The sequence below is a fragment of the Medicago sativa genome, chromosome 3, assembly GCF_051527215.1.
Source record: "Medicago sativa cultivar Bolivia chromosome 3, Bolivia_mono, whole genome shotgun sequence".
Classification (NCBI taxonomy): Eukaryota; Viridiplantae; Streptophyta; class Magnoliopsida; order Fabales; family Fabaceae; genus Medicago; species Medicago sativa.
The window spans coordinates 68,416,541-68,438,433 of NC_140751.1; the positions used below are offsets into that span (position 1 = coordinate 68,416,541).

The 21,893-nt window shown below is 30.3% G+C and overlaps 1 protein-coding gene across 19 annotated transcripts; it reads right to left on the reverse strand.

Moving 5' to 3' along the window:
• Window positions 1–1,738: 1,738 nt before the first annotated feature.
• On the reverse strand, window positions 1,739–9,268 carry LOC146939516 (uncharacterized). 19 transcript variants are annotated; one of them, XM_085753131.1, is made up of 12 exons: window positions 9,132–9,268; window positions 9,017–9,047; window positions 8,508–8,786; window positions 8,209–8,388; window positions 6,590–6,713; window positions 6,438–6,494; window positions 6,240–6,289; window positions 5,371–5,463; window positions 4,830–4,934; window positions 4,472–4,755; window positions 2,981–3,092; window positions 2,470–2,858 (listed from the first exon to the last, which is right to left on the reverse strand). In XM_085753131.1, exons 6-10 carry the CDS (start codon window positions 6,454–6,456, stop codon window positions 4,630–4,632), a joined length of 393 nt encoding a protein of 130 aa, XP_085609257.1. In that variant the 5' UTR covers window positions 6,457–6,494; window positions 6,590–6,713; window positions 8,209–8,388; window positions 8,508–8,786; window positions 9,017–9,047; window positions 9,132–9,268; the 3' UTR covers window positions 2,470–2,858; window positions 2,981–3,092; window positions 4,472–4,629. The 19 variants fall into 19 exon arrangements, with proteins under 19 accessions (XP_085609259.1, XP_085609265.1, XP_085609266.1 ...); XM_085753133.1 differs by lacking the exon at window positions 6,590–6,713 and adding an exon at window positions 1,739–1,957 and having other exon boundaries at window positions 2,717–2,858; window positions 8,209–8,786; XM_085753139.1 differs by lacking the exon at window positions 6,240–6,289 and adding an exon at window positions 1,739–1,957 and having other exon boundaries at window positions 2,717–2,858; window positions 8,209–8,786.
• Window positions 9,269–21,893: the final 12,625 nt, after the last annotated feature.

Genomic DNA, 21,893 nt, shown 5'->3' on the forward strand with positions numbered 1-21,893 from the left:
AAAGTGCAGGAATCAATGACATATTTAATTTTAATTATTATAACAAAAATAAAAGCACACCGCACCTTCTTTCTCGTTTCTTCAACTACCCATTCACAACACCCCATCTCCATCTTACTCAAATGCATCATTGTGGTTGGGAGTTCTCAATGCAAAGTATTGAGAATGATAAAAACATTTTATAGCTTGTGTTCGATTTAAGATATCAATCCGTGTGTGAGAGAGAAAGAGAGGGTTGTATTATATAACACACTTTCCGATCACTATTATAAATAAAAATATATTTTTTGGATTCATTCAATAAATAATATATGTAGTCTATATTATAGATCATGTCTATTATTTATTGAATGAATCTAAAATATGGATTTTTGCTTATAATAGTGACTAAATAGTGTATTACATTGTTCAATAACATTTTACTCAATACAAATTTTCTAAATTTAATTGTTGGGTTGAAAGTTTATATCATAGAGATCATCTCTATAAATGTTTACATAAATTAAAAAAAAAAATCATTTGATACACTATTGAGATGAATTGAGATTAACTTCTTACATATTTTAACATTCGATTTTAATTTGGATGCACCTCAATAATGTATCAAATTATTTTAGATTTCAATCCAAAATCAGTTTTAGAAAATATGTGTCAACTAAAATGTAATTAAATTTTATAGCATTGGTGTAATTTGATCCCTCATTTTCTTCTCTCTTTTAATGATAATTACATTAGCTAACATAATATTATCCAAAATTTGTCTATCGTAACTAAAAGCAAAGGGGGTTTCTAAAATTACCTTACTAATTATATCCTTTATTCTGTTAGCAAGTTAATTTATTTTGATTTATTTTTTGATAAGTTTCTATATGATTTTCCTTGCTTATAAAAAAAAAAGGTTTCTATATGATTTGCTCATGGGCGGATCCGACATATATGACTTTGTGTTTCTATAGCCACACCATATTTTTTTTCAAAAAAATAAACTAGTTACAAACCCGTGCTTCGCACGGGGTGTATTGCTTTTTTTCGGATAATTTTGTTGGCAAACACATATTTGTTAATACACTTAAAAGTAAACTGATTCGAAATTTAGATATTACATGCATATAAATATAAAAAACCATGATCCATAACATATCAAATCTTAGATAGGTCTACCATAAATGAAACCATTGCAAAAAAATTGTTCCAGAGAAAAAATGAGCAAATGAACGAATATTGCACAAATATTATGAATCTTTATCAAAATATTAATGAAAATTTGGTTTTGATTGGAACTATTTCACTACAATTTACTCCAGTTACAGTAGCCATTATGAGGGTGTAACATATTCGGGAAGTAGGTCAGATTGTGGCAAACATTGAATAACTTAATTATTAGTACAATATGTGTCTCCCACAATCGAGTTTTTGCCACTACTGTGAGTAGGAGATGATTCAACTTCAATTTCACATCGAGGATTAGAAATTGATATCATCTTGCGAATAGGAGAAGCATTGATTCCACAATCTCTTGGTTTTGGCTGTCAAAGATTCGGCACAAGCTCTTTGCGGCTTTACCATCATTACTGAATAAGGTAATGTTATGACAGAAGTAAGTTCATAGGAAAACATGGTAGATGTGGTGCTGGAAGGAGAGTCGATCCTTCTTCCCTCTTCATTTTATGTTCTTAGCTTTTTGTGCATGAGTAACAGTATTGATTAAAACATAAACAATGCCTTAAACAGACCAGAATGTAAATCACTGGAATAAATTTAGTCATAATCAATTAAACTGGGTAATTTATGGTTCCTGACTAATTAATAATAATTTGCATTTCATAAATCATAAACTTTTTCAAATGTAAGGATTAATATGAAAACTGTAGTCACGGATCCATGCTCCTTCCGAACCCATCCATTCTTCATAGGTTTCTTTCACATTTGTTTCTTCTCTCAAATTGGCCATCACAACCTACACTCACCAATATAAGCAACCATGAAATTTGAATTAGGTAGTGGTCATATAAAAGATAAAATTAAACAAATCATAAAGCTATGGTCCCATAAGGAAGATAAAAAACAAATTGCTTTTGTTGCTTCTCATCTATAGTTTTATTGGTATTTGAGAAATGATCATTCCATTCAAACAATGATGAAATTTCAAATCACACCACAATCCTAATTATTTCACACAATTGTAATCAAATGTGGCCTAAATTGTTGCTACATAAACATTAAAAAACTGGATTTGGATTCATATAAATTTGTGACATAATTATTGATGTTGGTTGTTTTATTTCAAATCAATGGTGAAGATTGTTTAAAAGTTACTATTTAGTAAAGATCAAATGTGAACCGAATGATCTTAAATCAACATGAACAAATGCTTAGTTTTTTTTTTTGGTAGAAGGTGAATACTTAGTGTAACAAAGCACATGTCTGTTTCATATATGCACTACTTTGGCAAAAGAATAACATGCACAATTTCACTCAACTGGCCAATTCCATTCATTAAGAAGCAAAACCCCCAAATAGCTCACTAATCATTTTTAGTTCTTTGACGGTGTGATTTCAACAGCCATACAAAGACACAAACTACAATTAAAACAGAGGTCTAAAATAGAAAAGGAGGAAAAAAGATGGATCCTAGTAGTTCTTATTTTTAAGGAAGGATCCAGATTTTCTTCACACGTTTTATTCACTACCTAAACCACCTTAAGCTATTTCTTACATATATTGAACTACTGGAAATGAGTTTAGACTTCATGTGTAGTGTGTATCGGAAGGGATGTCTTCAATGAATCAGCAATGCTTCTAACTTCAGCAATCATGGCCACCACGTCATTTAGTTTGTTAACTGCAGAGCCAACACCCTGTGATTTCGAAATACATCGAACCAGTCAATGATCAATAACTTGCCACCAGAAAGGTATAGTAAGTTTATCATTATGATTTCTAATTTACAATAAAAAAATTATTGGGACGAAATCCTTACCACACCAGAAGCTCCAGCAGTGATAGCCATAGGTGCTTGGCCCGGATGAACACATGACAGGTATCTTAACAGCTCGTGATATAGAATATGCAGCAGCTAAAGTTGGTGTTGCCTACAATAATATGTGAATAAAATTTTGATAATTTAATGAAGGGTTTGTCAAATGCAATCATTATCTAGCAATTAAAAGGATTCTCTATGTCAAAGTTTTGCGTTGAGAAGTTAAAGTTGTCGAACATTGTGTTGAGAAGTTAAATGGGCTCTACTTAATTTGCAAAATTATCCGTCATTAAGGCTCATGATATGGATGCTTTTTGAACCAAATTTTACCTCTTCCATTCTGGTTTTTTTGTTACAACTGTTGGCCACTTGGTGAAATAAAATCTTTAAGAAAAATGATGTCTAATGAGCATAATTCTTTTATCTGCTATTTTTTTTCCTCTATTAGTAAGCGATTTTTGAACTGAATTTGTGAATTTGGTGATCTTAAATTAAGCCAACCAAAACAAATATTCGGACTCTTCATATGAATCCTTCAAAGTGGACATAAAAAATTCTTAGGTCTACCTTTATAGTTTTATCAAATTCTTGTTATTCCTTTAGGACCAAAATCAATCTATAGGTTGTTTCAATGAAAAATATAAATGAGGGCCAAAAAGTAGATTTGAAAACAATGACAGAGAGCATACAGAAAAAATGAACAGAAGCTCAAGAGGAGTGTGATTTTCTGATAGGATCCAACTTAAAATTACAAACTACAAATGAAAATCACACTCATCAGACCCATTGAAAGGCAATCAGCAAGTAGTTATTCAGCTAGCAGCAAAATTAATTTCTGGTAGAGTTGGTTAGTTAACAAAATACAGTATAATGCTTTATGTATATCAGAAGTGTCGTGAAAATCGCAGTCAAATGTGCTAATGCAAGCTTAATCACAGTCGCAGAGAGAATGAAAATCCTTTACTTAAAATTCAATGATGGAAAAAAGCAGCATATGTGTTTTTCCTCCATCCTTATTAAACTAACCTTCATTTTCTCCATTTTCCTTGTAGTTTTTTACACATCATGGTCGACAAAAGTACTTATTTTTTACATAGATTGCAACAACGATCACGGTAATATCACGATGGCTAAAATAAAAGGTCATACCTTTAATTTTTGTATGGAATTCTATAACATCTTCGACTAAATCATCAAAACTTCACTATTCTTTTAGGGTATTTTTGATTTCTATTTCTTTACATTAATTTTTTGAAAAACATTTACCAAAGGTATATTCAGTTTATTCTATTTTGTTAAAGATGTGGTTAATATTGTTTTGTTCGATTCAGTTTATAGAAAAAAACTAATAATCCAACTTATAATTTATTAGTTTATTTTGTTTTAAAAAGTACATGTATACATGTATTTCTTTTGACCAGATACATGTACATTTTTGCTTATTTATGAGTCCAGAGTAAATTGATAATACAGATTGTATGTATATATTACCAGGGAAGACACCAGCAAATCCATCAGCCTTCACAATAAGTTCATCGACCGGAGGTCGCCAAGGAGGGAGGATGATGAATACATGTTACTTCCCATGCCGAGCCTGCGACCGGTTTCCTTGCCAATAGCTAGCTGATCACTGGTAATCATCTTAACGTTTACTCCGAGATTGAATGCCCGTCTAATGGTTTTTGCACTGTCATGCCTTGGAGGATCAAAAAGAGGCAATAGGCCGACAAACTGCCACGGGTCTCCTGAACTCTCCTTGCTTTTTTCTGGCACTCCTAAAAAATATGCATAATTTATTTTGATTCATTCAATAAAAAGTCATCATTAATAAGAAGTAAGAAAATCTTACTTGTTTGCCAACATCAAGGGAACGGAGACCGCGCTCAGCAAATTTATCAATGATGGAAATAGCTTTCCTTCTCACATCTTCTCTAACGTTGCACAGATCAATAATCTAAAAGGGAATTCACAGAAAACAATTTCTCAAACAAAAGAAGAAACTGTGAGTCATTTGAATTTCTTGACATGCATTGTTTAACACCACATTATGTGATTTAAATCATATATGTCCTATAGTTATAAAGGGCAACCCGGTGCACTGAAGCTCCAGCATACGCAGGGTCCAAGAAGGGGTCCCACCATTTGGTGTATTGTACGCAGCCTTACCCTGTTTTTACACAAGAGGCTGTTTCCAGGACTTGAACCCGTGACCTTACAGTCACATGACAACAACTTTACCAGTTGCGCCAAGGTTATCCCTCATATGTCCTATAGTTATAACATTTAAAATTAGTTTCTTCAGTCTATAACCATACATTAGTTTCAGAGGACTATGCTTCACACCTGCTATCACAATTATTGTAATGGCCTGAAAAACAACGAATACATACCAGTGAAACGTGTATCAATGCTTCATCAAGAGGAGGAGAGAAGTCGCCGAACCGGTTAATTCCTTTTCTCTCGCCAAGGGCTTGCAACAAAGCCTGCAGATGTAGTAACATAAAACTTAGTTTAATGAGATAATACATGATCGCAATTTCAATAAGTTCCACAATAAATGCAAATCCTATTCACTGTATAACAAAACATGCACATCAATAATTATGTAAAATCTTGAAATCAAGAAAGTGAAGCAATTTTGAGTACCCTTTTTTGTTTACTATCTTCAACTTCAACAACTAAAGTGAATATTGTGAACTGTCTCTATCATCATGCATGAATAACAGGAGATTCTACTTATTCACAAGGAAAATCACTAAGAACTGTTTGACTCATACTAAACTCTCAATTTTATACAAACCTAGACAATCAAAGAATTTCAAGAAAAAATTCTTACTATAAGTGAGTTCCTATGAAAGAGTATAAGGAATTCTCCCCTGAGAACTAAGGCCACTGTTTAACTACTATAGTAAATAACAATGTTGGCAACCCATTATTGAGCTATATAGATAAATTAAGAATAACAAAGTTGAGCAGAATCTTACCACTACCAAAATGCGAGATAACTTATCACTAACAAAACCAGTCAATCAACATTCTTAAATCTCAACAACAAACACATAATAACTATCATATGTTCAGCCCAGAGAGAAAACCTTCAAAATGATAAATTCCTGAGTTATTATCTTATTAAATCTCCTTTTTATTCTAAGAACAACATTATATGCATAAACTAAAGGAAGATGAGACAAAAGAACAGACATATTCTTCACACATTATATGGTAGTAGTACTCTATTCAGTTTATCTAGAAACCTTACCACTACTACGCTGTCCTTACCACGTGCATGTGTCCTTTTTACATAATACGCTGTCATTTAATTAACATATTTGAATATGAAAAGGCCAAAAGTAAAAGAATATGGATCTCAACAACTAAATTATAGCAGTAGTTTATCTAGAAATGATACTGGCGAATGGTAAACAGTGAAGCATATGATTTAATAGAAGTGACAAACCTCCATTGCGATAATCCATTGTGGGCAGTTAGATCCATAAATTACAGTTTCTGAACCCTATATAAGACCATCAATAATAAACATTATGAAGATTTCATTGGAAGAGAAACTAATTATCTACTATAATGTAATAGACAAACTTATTTAATAACCTTTTTCTTCCTATTGCTCCAATAAAAATCAAAACATTCCCATGAATCTTTCTTCGCTTTCTCTCTCTCTCAAGTTTGAAGGATGGTGATACTAAGTATTGGAAATGTTTTGAATCCATCGAAACTATGACAAATAATAAAACGTCATTTATGACACACAACTAATTTCAATTGTAGCTGCATTTTATATGCATAAAAGGATGTAAAAACTCATTTAAAACTAACACAAACAGTCACAATTTCGACTGCAGATTTTTTACATAAAAACAAACTATCTACGCTAATATCATAAATTGTGAAGTAGCTTATTTTTAAATATGTATGACAGTTGCGAAGTAGCTTTCAATCTTTTGTCTCTCATCTGATTCAGCACATCTCATCAGAATATTCTATCTTTTTTCATACTAATACTAATAAATACTAATTAATGAATGGCTAAGCCCCTGAAAGCTGAAAGTTTGAGTATCTCTGCATTTGTGGAATAGGGTAAAATGAAGTGGAATGAACTAACATTCCATTGTTAGATTTTAAAAGAGGGGTGTTATCATATTAAGTACATATGCTAAAAAACTATCAATGAAGTGCAAGCTACGAAGAGGTACATGTCATTAGCAAAGTTACCACAGCTAGGTACTGCAAATATTATGTAATCTATTTTATTGATAGTATTATACTATAGGACATAAGTTATCTAAACAAATATACATATCCTGCTTCAGAAACCAAAAACTTATTGAGAAACATGAAAGAAGAAAGAAAGAAAAGAAATTCATATAATCAAGTGACCTGATATTTGTTAGTTAAAGGCTCCAATACTGAAGCAGGACCAGTGCATACAAAATTGCTTATCTAGGAAGAAGTTTTCATAAATATTTTCTTCTCTAAGGGTGTCCTTCATAATTAAAACAAATACCAAATCTGCTTACATTTCTTTATGTCATTCTTGTAAACAAAATTAGTTTTCATAAATCAAATTTGCTTACATTTCTTTGTGTCATTCTTGTAAACAAAATTAGTTTTCATAAATCAGTGGCTCCTATTAGCAGAAATAGTCACTCTTTGACAGTATAAAGGAAATTATGAACATAATGAATATGAATTAAAAGAATAAGCTAGATTACTAATCATCTCATTCTTTCCTACACACTATACTTTCATTCTTCCACACAATTACCCTACATATACATTTCTTGGCACATAATTAACTTTATATAATAGCATAATTTCCACAAAATTAATGGATGAGTCAGGAGAAAATTAACATTTTGACTCTGATTTAGTGAACATGGATTTGGAATCAAAAACGAAAATTGATTTTGGAGACAGAACCATCTGCAAAAATTAACCAAAATAACAATAAATTAAACAAAGAGGACCCAGTTTATCAGACAACAATAAAAATTTCACTATCACAACAAACCCAGTTTTTCCTTTCAATCAAAATTTTAAACTTATAACTGATGCACATAAAAGAAACATTGAAAATCATTAGGATTGCAAGCATTAACATTATTTAGCAAGCATGGCATAAAAGGGGACTAATTTCATAATCATAAAAACCTATGTCTCACATAATCAAACACATAAACCCAAGGGTGGGAACTAACTAAAGAACTCACATGTACATTCTCGTAACTCTTAATCCTCCTTGATGCTCCGGCATAATTCCCCGTAATCACTTCTGCCTTCATCTTCCCAAAACAGCTTATTCCTCAAAAACCATGTCAAAACCCATAACAGTTTTTCTGCAGATTTTCAGCACTAAAGTCCAACTTCTAATGCGTTTTCTGGATTCATTTCTGCTCCGCATCACACAAAACTTATATCAGAATTGAAGGGAATTAAGCGTAGAATTCAAATATCCAATAATCACTTAATTCTAATCAACACAACTAAAGATACGACCCACAAACGGAACCTGTCCAAACAGCAATCGCAACAGCTTATTCATTCTTTACCCAAGCTTCAAGCTCTTAAACCTTAGCACCAAACCAGCTTCAATGCAAGAAAGGGAATACCCACTCTAACATTCAGTTCTACAACAGCAACATTTCCTCTAATTTCTTGAATCCCTAATTTCAATCCTTGGATAAAGTAGCTTAATACCATTCTCTCTTACCCATTTTGCTTTAAACACATACCCAATCTCATATATAAAAGATATTTCTACTACCTCCATCGAACCAGGAACTGAAACCTGCAAAGAAACAAAAACCAAGAAAACGAAAATCAACCAAGAACAAACGAAAATCTCAGGATCAAACCTTCAAATAATAAGAAAAAACCAGAAAACATGCAACCTAAACGGATCAAAAAGGAAACCAAGAAAACACCAATTCTCTCAATTGATCAAAAAATAAATCAACTTGAAGATCAATAACATAAAGGAGAGAAAAGAAACAAAAAAGAAAAGCAAAAAAAACACACCTTTGATGATGAATCAACACTGAGGAAGAACCTGATAACATATAGAACAATCCAATCACACAAAGAAACAATTAAAACAAAGAAACGAAAAAGAAAAGCAAAAAAAGGAACATGCATGCATCTCTGAGAACGAAGTCGACGGCGGCGACGGCGAGGAAGACGGCGGTGATAGCAAGCTTCGCGATTGTTGCTTTGTGTTCCACACACAGAACGCGTTTTGTTTTTATTTTAGAGAGAAATGATGAAGGAAATGGAGGAATGTTGTTAAATGACCATATATATAGTCAACCAAGGTCTCCATTTACTAATTTACCAAAATACCCCCACAAGGGTAAAATGGTAAAAAAACGGACAAAGATTGTCATATTTAGTTTAGTAGATAAATATAAAAGATGTCTATAAGAATGAATGTTAGAGAAAGTTGGCAGCTTATTTTGTTTCAATTAACAATTATTAAGGTTTATTTTAAGTTAAAGGGTTCATAGTTATTAGTTTCATTGGACAAATTTGTTTGACATTACCATTTTAGTCACATCAAAAATTTAGTCATGAATCCACCCCGCTCAAAAAGGTTTCAAAACCATAAACACTTATTCGAGTTCCTATAAGGTTCTGATTTAATGGTAGGCCTCATGGACTGACATGCTACAACATGGTTGGCTTATATTGTTACCGATTTTTAATAATAACAATAATAAAATAATAATTTTAATATAAATAAAAAAAATTAGATTAACTTACAAGATTAAGTTCACCCCAATGTATATTCTTTCTTGAAGATGCTGTTTAGAAGCATCCAACATTTGTCCTTAAGTCCAGAATATCTGGTCAAGCACATCCAAAATATTTGATATGTTGGAATATAAATTTGAAATGCAATTTCTCAATTTTCAGAATTAATAAGTGTCAGTTTTGCTACTAAACATTTAGAAGGAAAGAAAAGCACGTAAGATTTTTTTTTTTTACAGAAATAAAGGATGTTTATTCATTCAAAGTAAATTATTATAATACAAATTTAAAGAAGATAAAAACGAAAAGGATTAATACTGAACAAACTCAAATCATCTAAATTAATAGCATAAAACAGCAGAGTAACTAGGCCTATAAATATGACTATAAATTCAAGTCTCCGGAATACGTATATCTGCAACGTTGACGATACTAAAGTCATTAATTGAATTTGCACTTGCTCAAAGTTAATCTTTCAACTTAAATCAAATAAACATCGTACTAAGACTAGAAATCAAAACACCACATAAAGACGAAAAATCAACAAACGAAGTCGTGCAAACACTGCAGAATCATAAAATCAAAGGAAATAAGATTAAAAATATGTGAAAATCACTTATTTAACTAAAGAAAAAAGAAAAACAAAACAGAAAAGTGATTTTAGGTCAAAATTAACCTTAAATCATCCATGTTCGATAGACTAGAAAGAAGAAAAGTGGTAACTGTGGAAGTTTGGGAAAGAGGAGAGAAATAATTTTATACTTAAAAGATGCACGTAAGATTTGTTTATTTCATCTTTTACAAAAACGACAAGTAGTGCCATACAAAATCAAATATATTTTATTTTGTGATGGAAGTAAGTTAGAAATCTTTTTTAAAATCTTACTATGATTTCAACAAGGTACCACAAAAAAAGACAGTTACCTTATCACAAAGGTAGTTTGAAATAAAAAAACAGTTTCGCAAGCATAGTGGCAGACTTTGTTACCTTAATCAATTTTCCTTAAATCGTGTATTCTTAATTAATTGACTATCTATACCCATCTTTATATTTTACACACCTTTCTTTTTTGGCACTACAAATAACTACACCAACTTGATTGTTATTTTATTTTTATTTTGACATTTACAACAACTTGATTGTTAAAAAAACAACTTGATTGTTAAAAGTGAGATCACTGTATAAAATATAAATTTCCACCTAATTCCAATTTCATAATTTTCTTATTTAATTGTCATTCCAATTTCAAATCTTTCAGAGTCTTCGGTCTAGTCTTGTTGAATATCAATTCTTTTCACAATTTCAGCAACTATATATTAAAATTTAACGTATATACCACAAAATTTCCAGCACAAAATTTCCAGGAAATTGTCATGACATGATATTGCAAATACTGAGCAGCAAGTGTACCTTTCAATTCTAAAACTTATGCTCTAGTCTTGTTGAATTTCCTATTCATACAATGACTACTCGTGGTTCAAAACACATGGAAATCCTACCAATTGTCTTGTTCTTGTTCTAGTCGGAAAGCATCTATGACCATATAGAAAAGTTAAGAATAAAGATATACATTGAATATACTTTAAGAAGAATGGGATGGACTAACAGGTGTCTTCTATCGTGGATCACTATCATGGATGGTTCACGTAGTGTACCGTAATTTTCTTAAAGTTATTCTTGTCACGGAAGAAATTGCTGAAAAAACGTATTCAACTATAGTTAACTACTGGTGGTTCAATCAATTTTTAAGTCGGCTAAAACCGACTTAAAAAGTGATTAAACCGCTTTAAAAAGTGTCCAACAGTAGTTAACTACAGCTGAAAAAGTCGAACTGTAGTTAACTACAGTTGGATACGTTTTTTTAGCATTTTTTTATCAAAAAATAACAAAAACCAAAACTACAATCTCAAGCGAGCAACTCCAACAGCATCATCGAGAAGGGAATGATGCAGTCGAGGAGGGAAAAAACTCCAAGACTTTAGAGCATCCGAAGAAGAAGCATCATGCTTAGCAAGCCAATCCGCACACTCGTATGTTGAAAATTGACAATTCAATCTCGATGTTGCAGTTGGACAATCTGACTAATCAGAGGAGCATGAGGATGATGAGGTTCGACATCCGACATGATTAGATCAAGAGCCATTTTAGAATCTGATTCAAGAATAATATTCATGTGGCCCACATCATACGAAGGCCATGAAAAATCAAATACAATTCGGCCACCAAGCAAGAAGTAATACCACAAAAACCAGAAAAACCAAACAACCAATCACCATTATTGTTTCTGATAAGACCTCGAGAAACCTAATCTTCCAATATTAGAAAGAGAACTACCGTCAACATTAACTTTGATGATATTATCCAAAGGAGGAATCCATTTAACTTGTCTAACAGGCTTTTGATTTTTAGCAATTTATCACATGAGAAGAATAACTTTCTAATTTTTACTTTCAATTATCTTGTCTCCGCAATAATTTGATAGACCTCTATACAAAATTATAATCACCGTCACTTAATTTAATTTCAGGTAACAATTTTATTATTTATCTTTTTTCATATTATCTTCATCCTTTCAAAGTTTTGATCAATTTGCAATTGCATATATGGATTTTTAAGATTCAAATATATACTTTTATTTTGATATGAGCTCTCAATGTTTATATCTATCATTCTTCACTATGTTTGATGTTTGAAAATTCATATGCAAACATATCAAATTGATAAAAATAACGTGAAAAATAAATAAAAAATGAAATCGTTATATGAAATCATTAGTCAAATTCAAAACAAAAATTATGTCAATTATTCTCATTAGCAATTTTTTTTTGCTTTCGCACCGATTTCCGATCCATCGAAGGTGGGCGATTAATCCGGCTCATGTACACTGGCCAAGCGTTGTTCCTCCTGGGAATCGAACCCGGTATTCCCCGGGTACGTCCTTGGAAGGAACTCCTTACCACTAAAGCCCAAGCAATTTGATTTTCTCGTTAGCAATTTTGATAGCATGCATAGTTGTCACTAATTTAATAAAGAGAGAAATTTAATGCCCAAATATAGGCTAAAGCAACTTCTCGTTGCTCCACTATTGTGACGAAAAGTACCTCCGACTAAGGCATGATCCGTAGAGCCCCTAGTTGTGCCACCAGTGTTAGCTTTGATCCAAGCAGCATGGGGGAAGGAAGAAATAACCTTCTTTGGATTGATGGTTAAATTCTTTTTAGGCCACAAAATAGGTTGGACCGTCGATGGATGATTAATTCTTGACTAAGAAAACTCAATACAAGAATAGATAGTAAAAATGTCTTCTAATTATTGTGGAAGTAGTATTGTCATGTAGATTTTCATTCCTAGCAAGTCTTATATTAAATATAATTAACTACAAACTCTTCTTCTTCTTCTTCTTTTGACAAAATGTAACTACAAACTCTATGAAGCTTACAAAGAAGTCCCTCATGTTTTCTATCAAGCATTGTCTTATGTCCATACATTCATTTTTGGGGATTTTTCATATTCCATGTAACCTTTAATCTTATGTGTGTGAGTTTGATCTCCCTTCTAATTAATAAATAAAGATCAGGATCTGATGCCGGCACTCAAAACCTTAACCATTTTTTTAAATAGAGGAGTGATAACAACTCATCTTTTAACATTCTCTCTAATACTTATGAAATCCAAATGGATCCACCACTATATGTGCGACCTATTTTCAAGTATATGTCCTTAAAAATATTTCTCAGGGTATGTCCTTCGAAAATGGTTTTTGACCACATATTCATGAGAGATTCATGTCTCTGGGTAAGCTTTTGGAAATGTTATGATTTCTAAAAAACAAATTATCAGTTTTGAGAAATTTTTCTCTTGAAAAAACGTCGTAATACGACATTTTTCATGTAGCAATTGTTTCTAATTAATTTCCATTATCTATGTAACGAAAAAAAATCATTATCTTTTTTTTTGTTGAAAGGAAAAAATCCATTATCTAGAAGTTGGACATATTTTTCCATGGAAAATAATCATATTCTCTCTTTCTAATTTGCTTTTTCATCCCTTGGTCTTCTTTCAAATTATCAGTTTTGAGAAATTTTTCTCTTGAAAAAAGGTCGCAATACGACATTTTTCATGTAGCAATTGTTTCTAATTAATTTCCATTATCTATGTAACGAAAAAAAATCATTATCTTTTTTTTTTGTTGAAAGAAAAAAATCCATTATCTATAAGTTGGACATATTTTTCCATGGAAAATAATCATATTCTCTCTTTCTAATTTGCTTTTTCATCCCTTGGTCTTCTTTTAAGTTGTTTCTTTTCTTTCCTTTTCATAGAACTCTATTCTATCTTTTCCACACGACCCATTCACTCTTTTAGAGTTCATTTGATTTTTATTTTTTTAGGGAAGAGTTCATTTGACTAAAACTTATTTTTATTTTTTTTAGTGGCTTCCGGCTCATATTTATGGTTTTCAAAATGGTATAATATTGTTTTTAAAGGTATAATATTGTTTTTAAAAAAAGAAACAAATTGTAATAAAACGAAAGAAATCATACAACGTGCTCCCTTCGGTCCTCAATACAAGAAAATTTTCAAAAAATCTTTTGTCATGTTTACTCTTAAGAAAATGTCACAACATTTAAGATGTAGTTATTGTTTAAAAGACGTTTCTACCCTTCATTTAACGGTTGTTTTTTTAATATTAGTGGATGTATTTACTGTTTTACATTTTTCCATAAGGGTATATTTGTGAAAATATTTAAAAAACTAAAGCAACTAATGATTGCATTTTTTTCTTCTTATAATAAGAATAAAAGGGAGTATTATAAGTTTCATATTATCATTTTCCTTTTAAGACAAGGGTACTTGGTCCAAAAAAATAGTATAACTAGTATTGTGTTTAGTCCCCAAAAATAAAGAAAAGAAATTAATAGTGTCAGAGAAGTACGCATTTTCAGAATAAAAATTGTATTATTATTTAATTTCATCGACTTTAATAGTGTTGACCATCGACCTTTATTTTCCTCATTCTTAATTGATGTGAAACTAACCAATCACATTTAGGGTTCGTTTCATGAGCAGAATATGATAAAGACATGAAAAAATATAAAGTTTGATAAGAATTTGATAATATAGGGGCGTGATAATCAATTATCATACCCTATCATTTAGGGTGGAAATGGGTTAGAATGTGTCCGGTTTTGCAAGATATAAGTCTGACCTGATCTATAATTTCAAATTTTAATTTTGGCATTTAGCCTATTATTGACTAAGTCGGACATTTTTTATAGACCAATATATGACTTGTTAGCCTACTTAAAAGTTCATTTCATATGTCCCGTAAGTGTAGCTCAGTTGGTAGCTACCAGGGACAATGTTTGCAGGGGCCGGGGTTCGAACCCCGGATTCCCCACTTCTCCACACTTTAAAAGTGTGTGATCTAGCCACTAGGCTATTGAACCAAAAAAAAAAAGTTCATTTCATATGAATACATTTAATAATTAATAAAATGACTTACATTTAAGTAGACCACCAAGCTCATAAATTAATGAAATCAGGCTCTATTTTAATATTCAACATGACATTTAAGAGAATGTGACTATATATAATATCGTGTTTCAATTTTAGTTTGTAACAATACATTTCAATATATGAAAATTAGTATTGACTAATAAGTTTAAATTACTGAGAAGTTTACACTTCAATTTTAGTTTAAAACAATACATTTCAATTTTAGGATGTAAATATAATTAATAAGTTTGAAATTTTAATAACATTTTTATATTTTTCTTAAAAAAATAAAAAATTTCTTTTTAAATATTCCAATTTCAATAGTTTTTAAGTTTTTCCCCATGGATTATTGGTCCTTGAATCGGATATTGAGTTTTCAAAAAAAGAAAAAAATAAATTTAATAATGAACTACATTATTTTTATTTTTGATAATAATATTTGCTATTTTATTAGATTTTGATTTTTATAATTTAAATTATATTCTATAAGGATAAATGAGTGAATTGTTTTTTTAATCATGTCCTGTTGATTTCTAACATAACTCATATCCGTAATAGATTTTTGAAACAAGGAGAAATGATAAGAAAAGCTTTAACATTAACTTATCATATTGTATTGATTAATCTTGAATTGCATGACAAAATAATGTTCTTTATACCATATCTCTCTTATCCTTACTATCCAACATATCCTTAAATTCTAATAAAATTCTTTATCGCAGTTGCCATAGGTGCTTCAAATGTTATTTCATCAAACCAATTTTAACTCCTCCTTTTAAACTTACTATATACATCTTTTTTGTGGTGCTCCAAATGTCACCAATGTTTATTTTTTTGACAAAAACAAAACGATATTCATTCATTCAAATTGATAGAGTACATAAACAGATACAAACATCGCTAAAAACGTAAAGGGTGAATCTGCGAACAAACTCACAGCACCCAAGTTAATAGCATAAAACGGCAAAATGCCTACAAATAATATGATAAAACCTAAGTCACTGAAATTCACATGCTTCCGGATCTGCAACGTTGACGCCCAAATCATTGATTGAATTTGCAATTGACTGATGCCGATCTTTCAATAGGAACTAAACGAACACCGCGACAAGACGCGAAATCAAACGCCGCACAAGACGACGAACAACATAACGCCGCACTTAGACGACGAAATGACAAAAAAAAAACACAAAAGAAAAAACTTGATATATGTGAAAATCACTTATTTAGATTGAAAGAAAATGGAAAAAAAATGTAGAGGGGTGATTCTAGGTCAAAAATATGACCTAAAACCACCCCTCCTCGATGAACGAAGGAGAAAGAAAGTTTAGAGAGTAGTTGGAGTTTCTCTCACTAGAAAACTAGGGCCGGCTTGTTTATCATGTCACCAATGTTTATAGAAATTCATTTGCACCCCTTCATGAATATGTGCATCCTTTTACATAAATAATTGTAAATTTTCACATGAACATTTGTGTCCTTTCATGTATGTTTACATTCTTTCACGAGTCATCATAAATTAACTATAATAATTAAATTATTCTTACATTCGCTCACTTGACTCATGTGACTTTAAAAATATGTCAATCATAATGTTCATCAACAAATCTTAACTAAAAAAATAACTAATAAGAGTCATGGTGGTTCTATATCAGATAATTCAACATATTCCCTTCCATGTACTACTATACTAGATATTATCAATTCTCCTCAATATGATCTTAAGTTGAAAGGTGCATAATAGGTTCAACCATAATGTCATTATCTATAACATAGCTTGTTTTCTACATCATTAATTGCATGCACACACAAATAGAAAAAGAAAAAAAAAAGAATTAGAAACATTACATTAATGAGTTCAGAGTGTCCAACTTCGTCAATAAAACATCATTATTCATTAATATCTATAACATTCATGTTTTCAATTTTCAATGGCTATAAAAAACTTACAGTGGTAGCTCTTTCATCAAAGGGTCAACAATCACAAGACTTGTGTTAATATGTTCAATTGACACTCTATGTTTCAGAACTTCTTCTTTAACGACAAAGTATTTTAATTCCATTACTTAGCACCCTTAAAATATTTGTTATTTTTAGAGAAGAACACTGCTCGAAATCAACACAATAAGTTTTCAGCGATTTGACAATATTGTCGACTAATTCAAGTCCTAAAATAATCGTAGCCAATTAGTCTTAATTGTAGCCTCAAAGCATGCCACAAATTAAACATTCGTAATGGATGCATGAATGGAAATTGTTGCACACTCTTTCATGATATTGATCCACCCTCCAAAATATACACATTTCAAAATGTTTACTTTCCTATATCCTAGCCGAAAAAACCTAAATCTTAATATCCAATCATTGAATTCCAATTCATTCTTTTAAATATTGCATGAGACTAAAATTATCTCCTTTCTTATTGCAACTGTATATACTTAACATTTATCCATTCTGAATCTCTCTAAAACTTTATTGATATATGATTTCTGAGACAACTTAATAATCCTTATGACTTACACCCTCCGGTCATTATTATAAGCAAAAATCTACATTTAAGATTCGTTCATTAAATGATGTATGTGGTCTATAATAAAGACCATGTACATCATTAATTTAATGAATCTAAAATTTAGATATTTGCTTTTAATAGTGACGGGAGGGTGTGTAACATAATATTTATATTTAAATCACATAAATTTGTCTCAATAATATCTTTCATTTCAAAGTTGTAAGACAGAAACATCATACAAAATTGAAAAGATAACTTTTCTCCCACCGTCTTCGGATATGTACATTTATCAATATTGTTTTTCTTAAATTCGAAGGACAGAATATTATTATTAAAACTTGGGAAACCATTGACGGAAAGCTTGCTCAACATTGGTGTTTTGCGTTATAAAACATATCATTAAGATTTAAAAACAATCATTCTATGCATATTAATGTTATCATTTGGGAGATATATCAATACACAACCATAACCATAATGATACTATTAACTTTTATTTGGCATGACATATGCACCAATTAGAAATATTTATTATCTTTGGACATATAAATAAAACTAATAGTGTTTACACATTACGAACTTTCATGTTCATTAGTTAGAACAACAATTAATCAACCTTTGGGTGATCCATCAATCTCTTACAACTATGAACTTTCAATTAACCCGTAAATAATCATATATTTAGCATTTATACCATGAGTAATTGAAAAAAATCAAAAATTTAAAATTAAATAAATAATCATATATTTAGTAGTCGCACTTTGAGTAATTGAAATAAACCTTAAATTTAGAATTAAAAAAAAAACTTACAAGTTTGACCACTTTAGTGATTAAAAAACTTTCATAATAAATTTAATTCCAAAAATTTGACACACATTTACTAATTATGAAAATATTTTTACTGCAAAACAATTTCTCGTAAAACCATTTCTATGACGTTTCGTTTCCACAATTTCTTAAATTGTTCGACAAGTTACTTGATACAGTGAAACATAAAATATTGTCACATTGCCACCATGTTCATATAGGAACAAAGAAATATTGTTATGATTATATCAATTACTTACAACATTTACTAACAACAACAACAACAACAACAACAACAACAACAACAACAACAACAATAATAATAATAATAATATAATGAGATTATAATGTTTAATATCAACCAAGACTTGAACATGTCATATTTAAAAATCATTTCAAAACTAAAACAATGCTTAAATGTTACGACATTCAAAACGATTTCATGATAAATGAATACTAGACACAAACAATAATAATGGGATTCATAAGGATAAACATTAATGGAGAATCATAATATCTATAACTTAAGGCTCTAATACCACATTTAAGTTTTATTTTCACATTAATTTTACTTTCAAGAAAATTATACATTATAAGGATCTTGGAACATATGATTCTCACATGATATAGACATTAAATGGCATCTTTATCTATTGAGATAAAAAGCAGAAATTAAATTCTCTGATTCCTGGTCTATTTCATGTCTGTTCTTTCTTACAATTTGTTTTTTAGTTTAGTTGTCTGAGTAAATTTTACGTAAGTGACAAGACACTTATCATTTAGTTAGTTAGTAACTTTCATTAAGTCACCAATGTTTATAGAAATTCATTTGCACCCTTTCATGAATATGTGCATCCTTTCACATAAATACTTGCATTTTTTTCACATGAACATAAGTATCTTAATTTCATGTATGTTCATATTCTTTCATATGAGTCATCATAAATTAATTATAATAATTAAATGATTTCTACCAGATTCTCATAGTAAAAATAGGTCCTTAATAAAATAAAGATGCAAAATTTTTTAGAAAAGCAATCTTCTATTTAAGTTTGTTTATTTAAAAAAAAAATAACAACCATAAATATAATCTTTGTTATCATCACCACTTCAAGAATAACAACATTTTAAGCAATAATATAATATAAATTATCATTTTTATTCGCATCAACATCAAAACTATCTTTTATATTTTCAGTAGTAACCACATTTTTAAAAAAATTATTTCCAACATCAACTTTATCATCAATAGGAATTCGAGATTCTTTTATAATAAATTTATCAAGAGCTCCTATTTGAGTTTGTTTTTGCGCCGCTTTTTCTCACCAATCCTACCTACCATCGATGGCTCGAAAACTTCATTCCAACATCCCTTTTTCTGAAGATTGGACAGAGTTGTGTGCCAAATTTTCAATGAAGCATGAAATGGTTTCAAAGAAAATGAGTGCCCCAAAGCTTAGATTAAGAGCTTGTGCGAGAAACTTTATGTGATTAAATCCTATAAGAATTTTAGGGATATCAATGTTAAGGTGCATAGGAAGATTATTGAAGGTTCTTTTGATTATGATGATAACGACGGGGGAGGCGAACAAGGAAGAAGGGGAGGAGGATAAGGAGTAGGACAAGGAAGAGGGGGAGGAGAAAATGTCATGATTCATGATGTTGAAATTGGAGGAGGAGAAATTTTCATGGATGTTGACAGTGAAGAGGAATTACATGAAATTGATGATTCGCTACATACCGAAGTTCTTACCATAGAATCTGTTATACCTCATATTGAAGTCTCTACTATGGAATCTGTTATACCTCATATTGTAACCCTTACCGCTACCATGGAAATTGGTGGTCCATCTTCAGCTATACCTCTAATTGTTGGTGATGGTTTAGCTCGTATAACATTCACTGAATATGAAGAATTAGTTCCTTTTAACTTATAACAAAATATTTATATTACAACCACATAAATTTGTCCCAATCATATCTTTCATTTCAAATTTGTTAGACAGAAACGTCTTAATCTTATGTAATAGACCAATATCATAAGTTGCAAGAAAAATATCATCATCATACAAAATTGAAAAGATAACTTTTCTCCCACCGATCTTCAGATATATACATTGATCAATATTGTTTTTCTTAAATACGAAGGACACAATATTATCTTTAAACTTGGAAAACCATTGAGAGGAAGCTTGCTCAACATTGGTGCTTTGAGTTATAAAACATACCATTCAAATTTAAAGACAATCATTTTATGCATATTAATGTTATCCCTTGCGAGATATATCAATACACAACCATAACCATAATTATGCTATTAACTTTTATTTGGCATCACATATGCACCAATTAGAAATATTTATTATCTGTAGATATATAAATAAAACTAATAATGCATACACATTACCAACTTTCATGTCCATTAGTTACAACAACAATTAATCAACCTTTGGGTGATCCAGAAATGTCTTATAACTATGAACTTCCAATTAACTCATAAATAACCATATATTTATCATTCATACCGTGAGTAATTGAAATGAGCCATAAATTTAGAATTAAATAAATAATCATATATTTAGCATCCATACTATGAGTAATTGAAATAAACCATAAATTTAGAATTAAAAAAATTTACAAGTTTGACCACTTTGGTGATTAAAAAACTTTCATAATAAATTTAATTCCAAAAATTTGACACATATTTACTAATTATAAAGATGTTTTTATGCAAAACAATTTCCCGTGAAACCATTTCCATGGTGTTTCCTTTCCACGATTTCTTTCATTGTTCGCCAAATTACTTGATAAAGTGAAACATAAAATATTGTCAAGTTGCCACCATATTCATATAGGAACGTTGCCACCATATTCATATAGGAACAAAGAAACAGTGTCATGGTTACATCAATTTCTTACAAGATTTACCAACAACAATAATAATAATAATAATAATAGAGTGAATAGTGTTTTTCACCCTTGTGAAATTTTCGGTCCGGTTTGCACCCTTGTAAAAAATTTTTTTTTCCGGAAAACACCCCTCCCCCATCCAGCTCATCAAAATTGCCTATGTGGCGCTGACTTGGCTTTTTCTTTTTGTTTTTTTATATTTTTTTGCTTGCCACATCAGATATTATTATTAAAAAAATTTAAAAATTATAAAAATTAATTTAAAAATAAAAAATAATTTAAAAAATTTGAAAATTAATTTTTGAAAAAAAAATTTAAATTTTTTTATTGAAAAAAATTCTTAAATTTTTTTTTATTATCAAAATTTTCACGACTTTTTTATTCTCGAATTTTTATCTTCAAAATTTTGAAAATTAGAA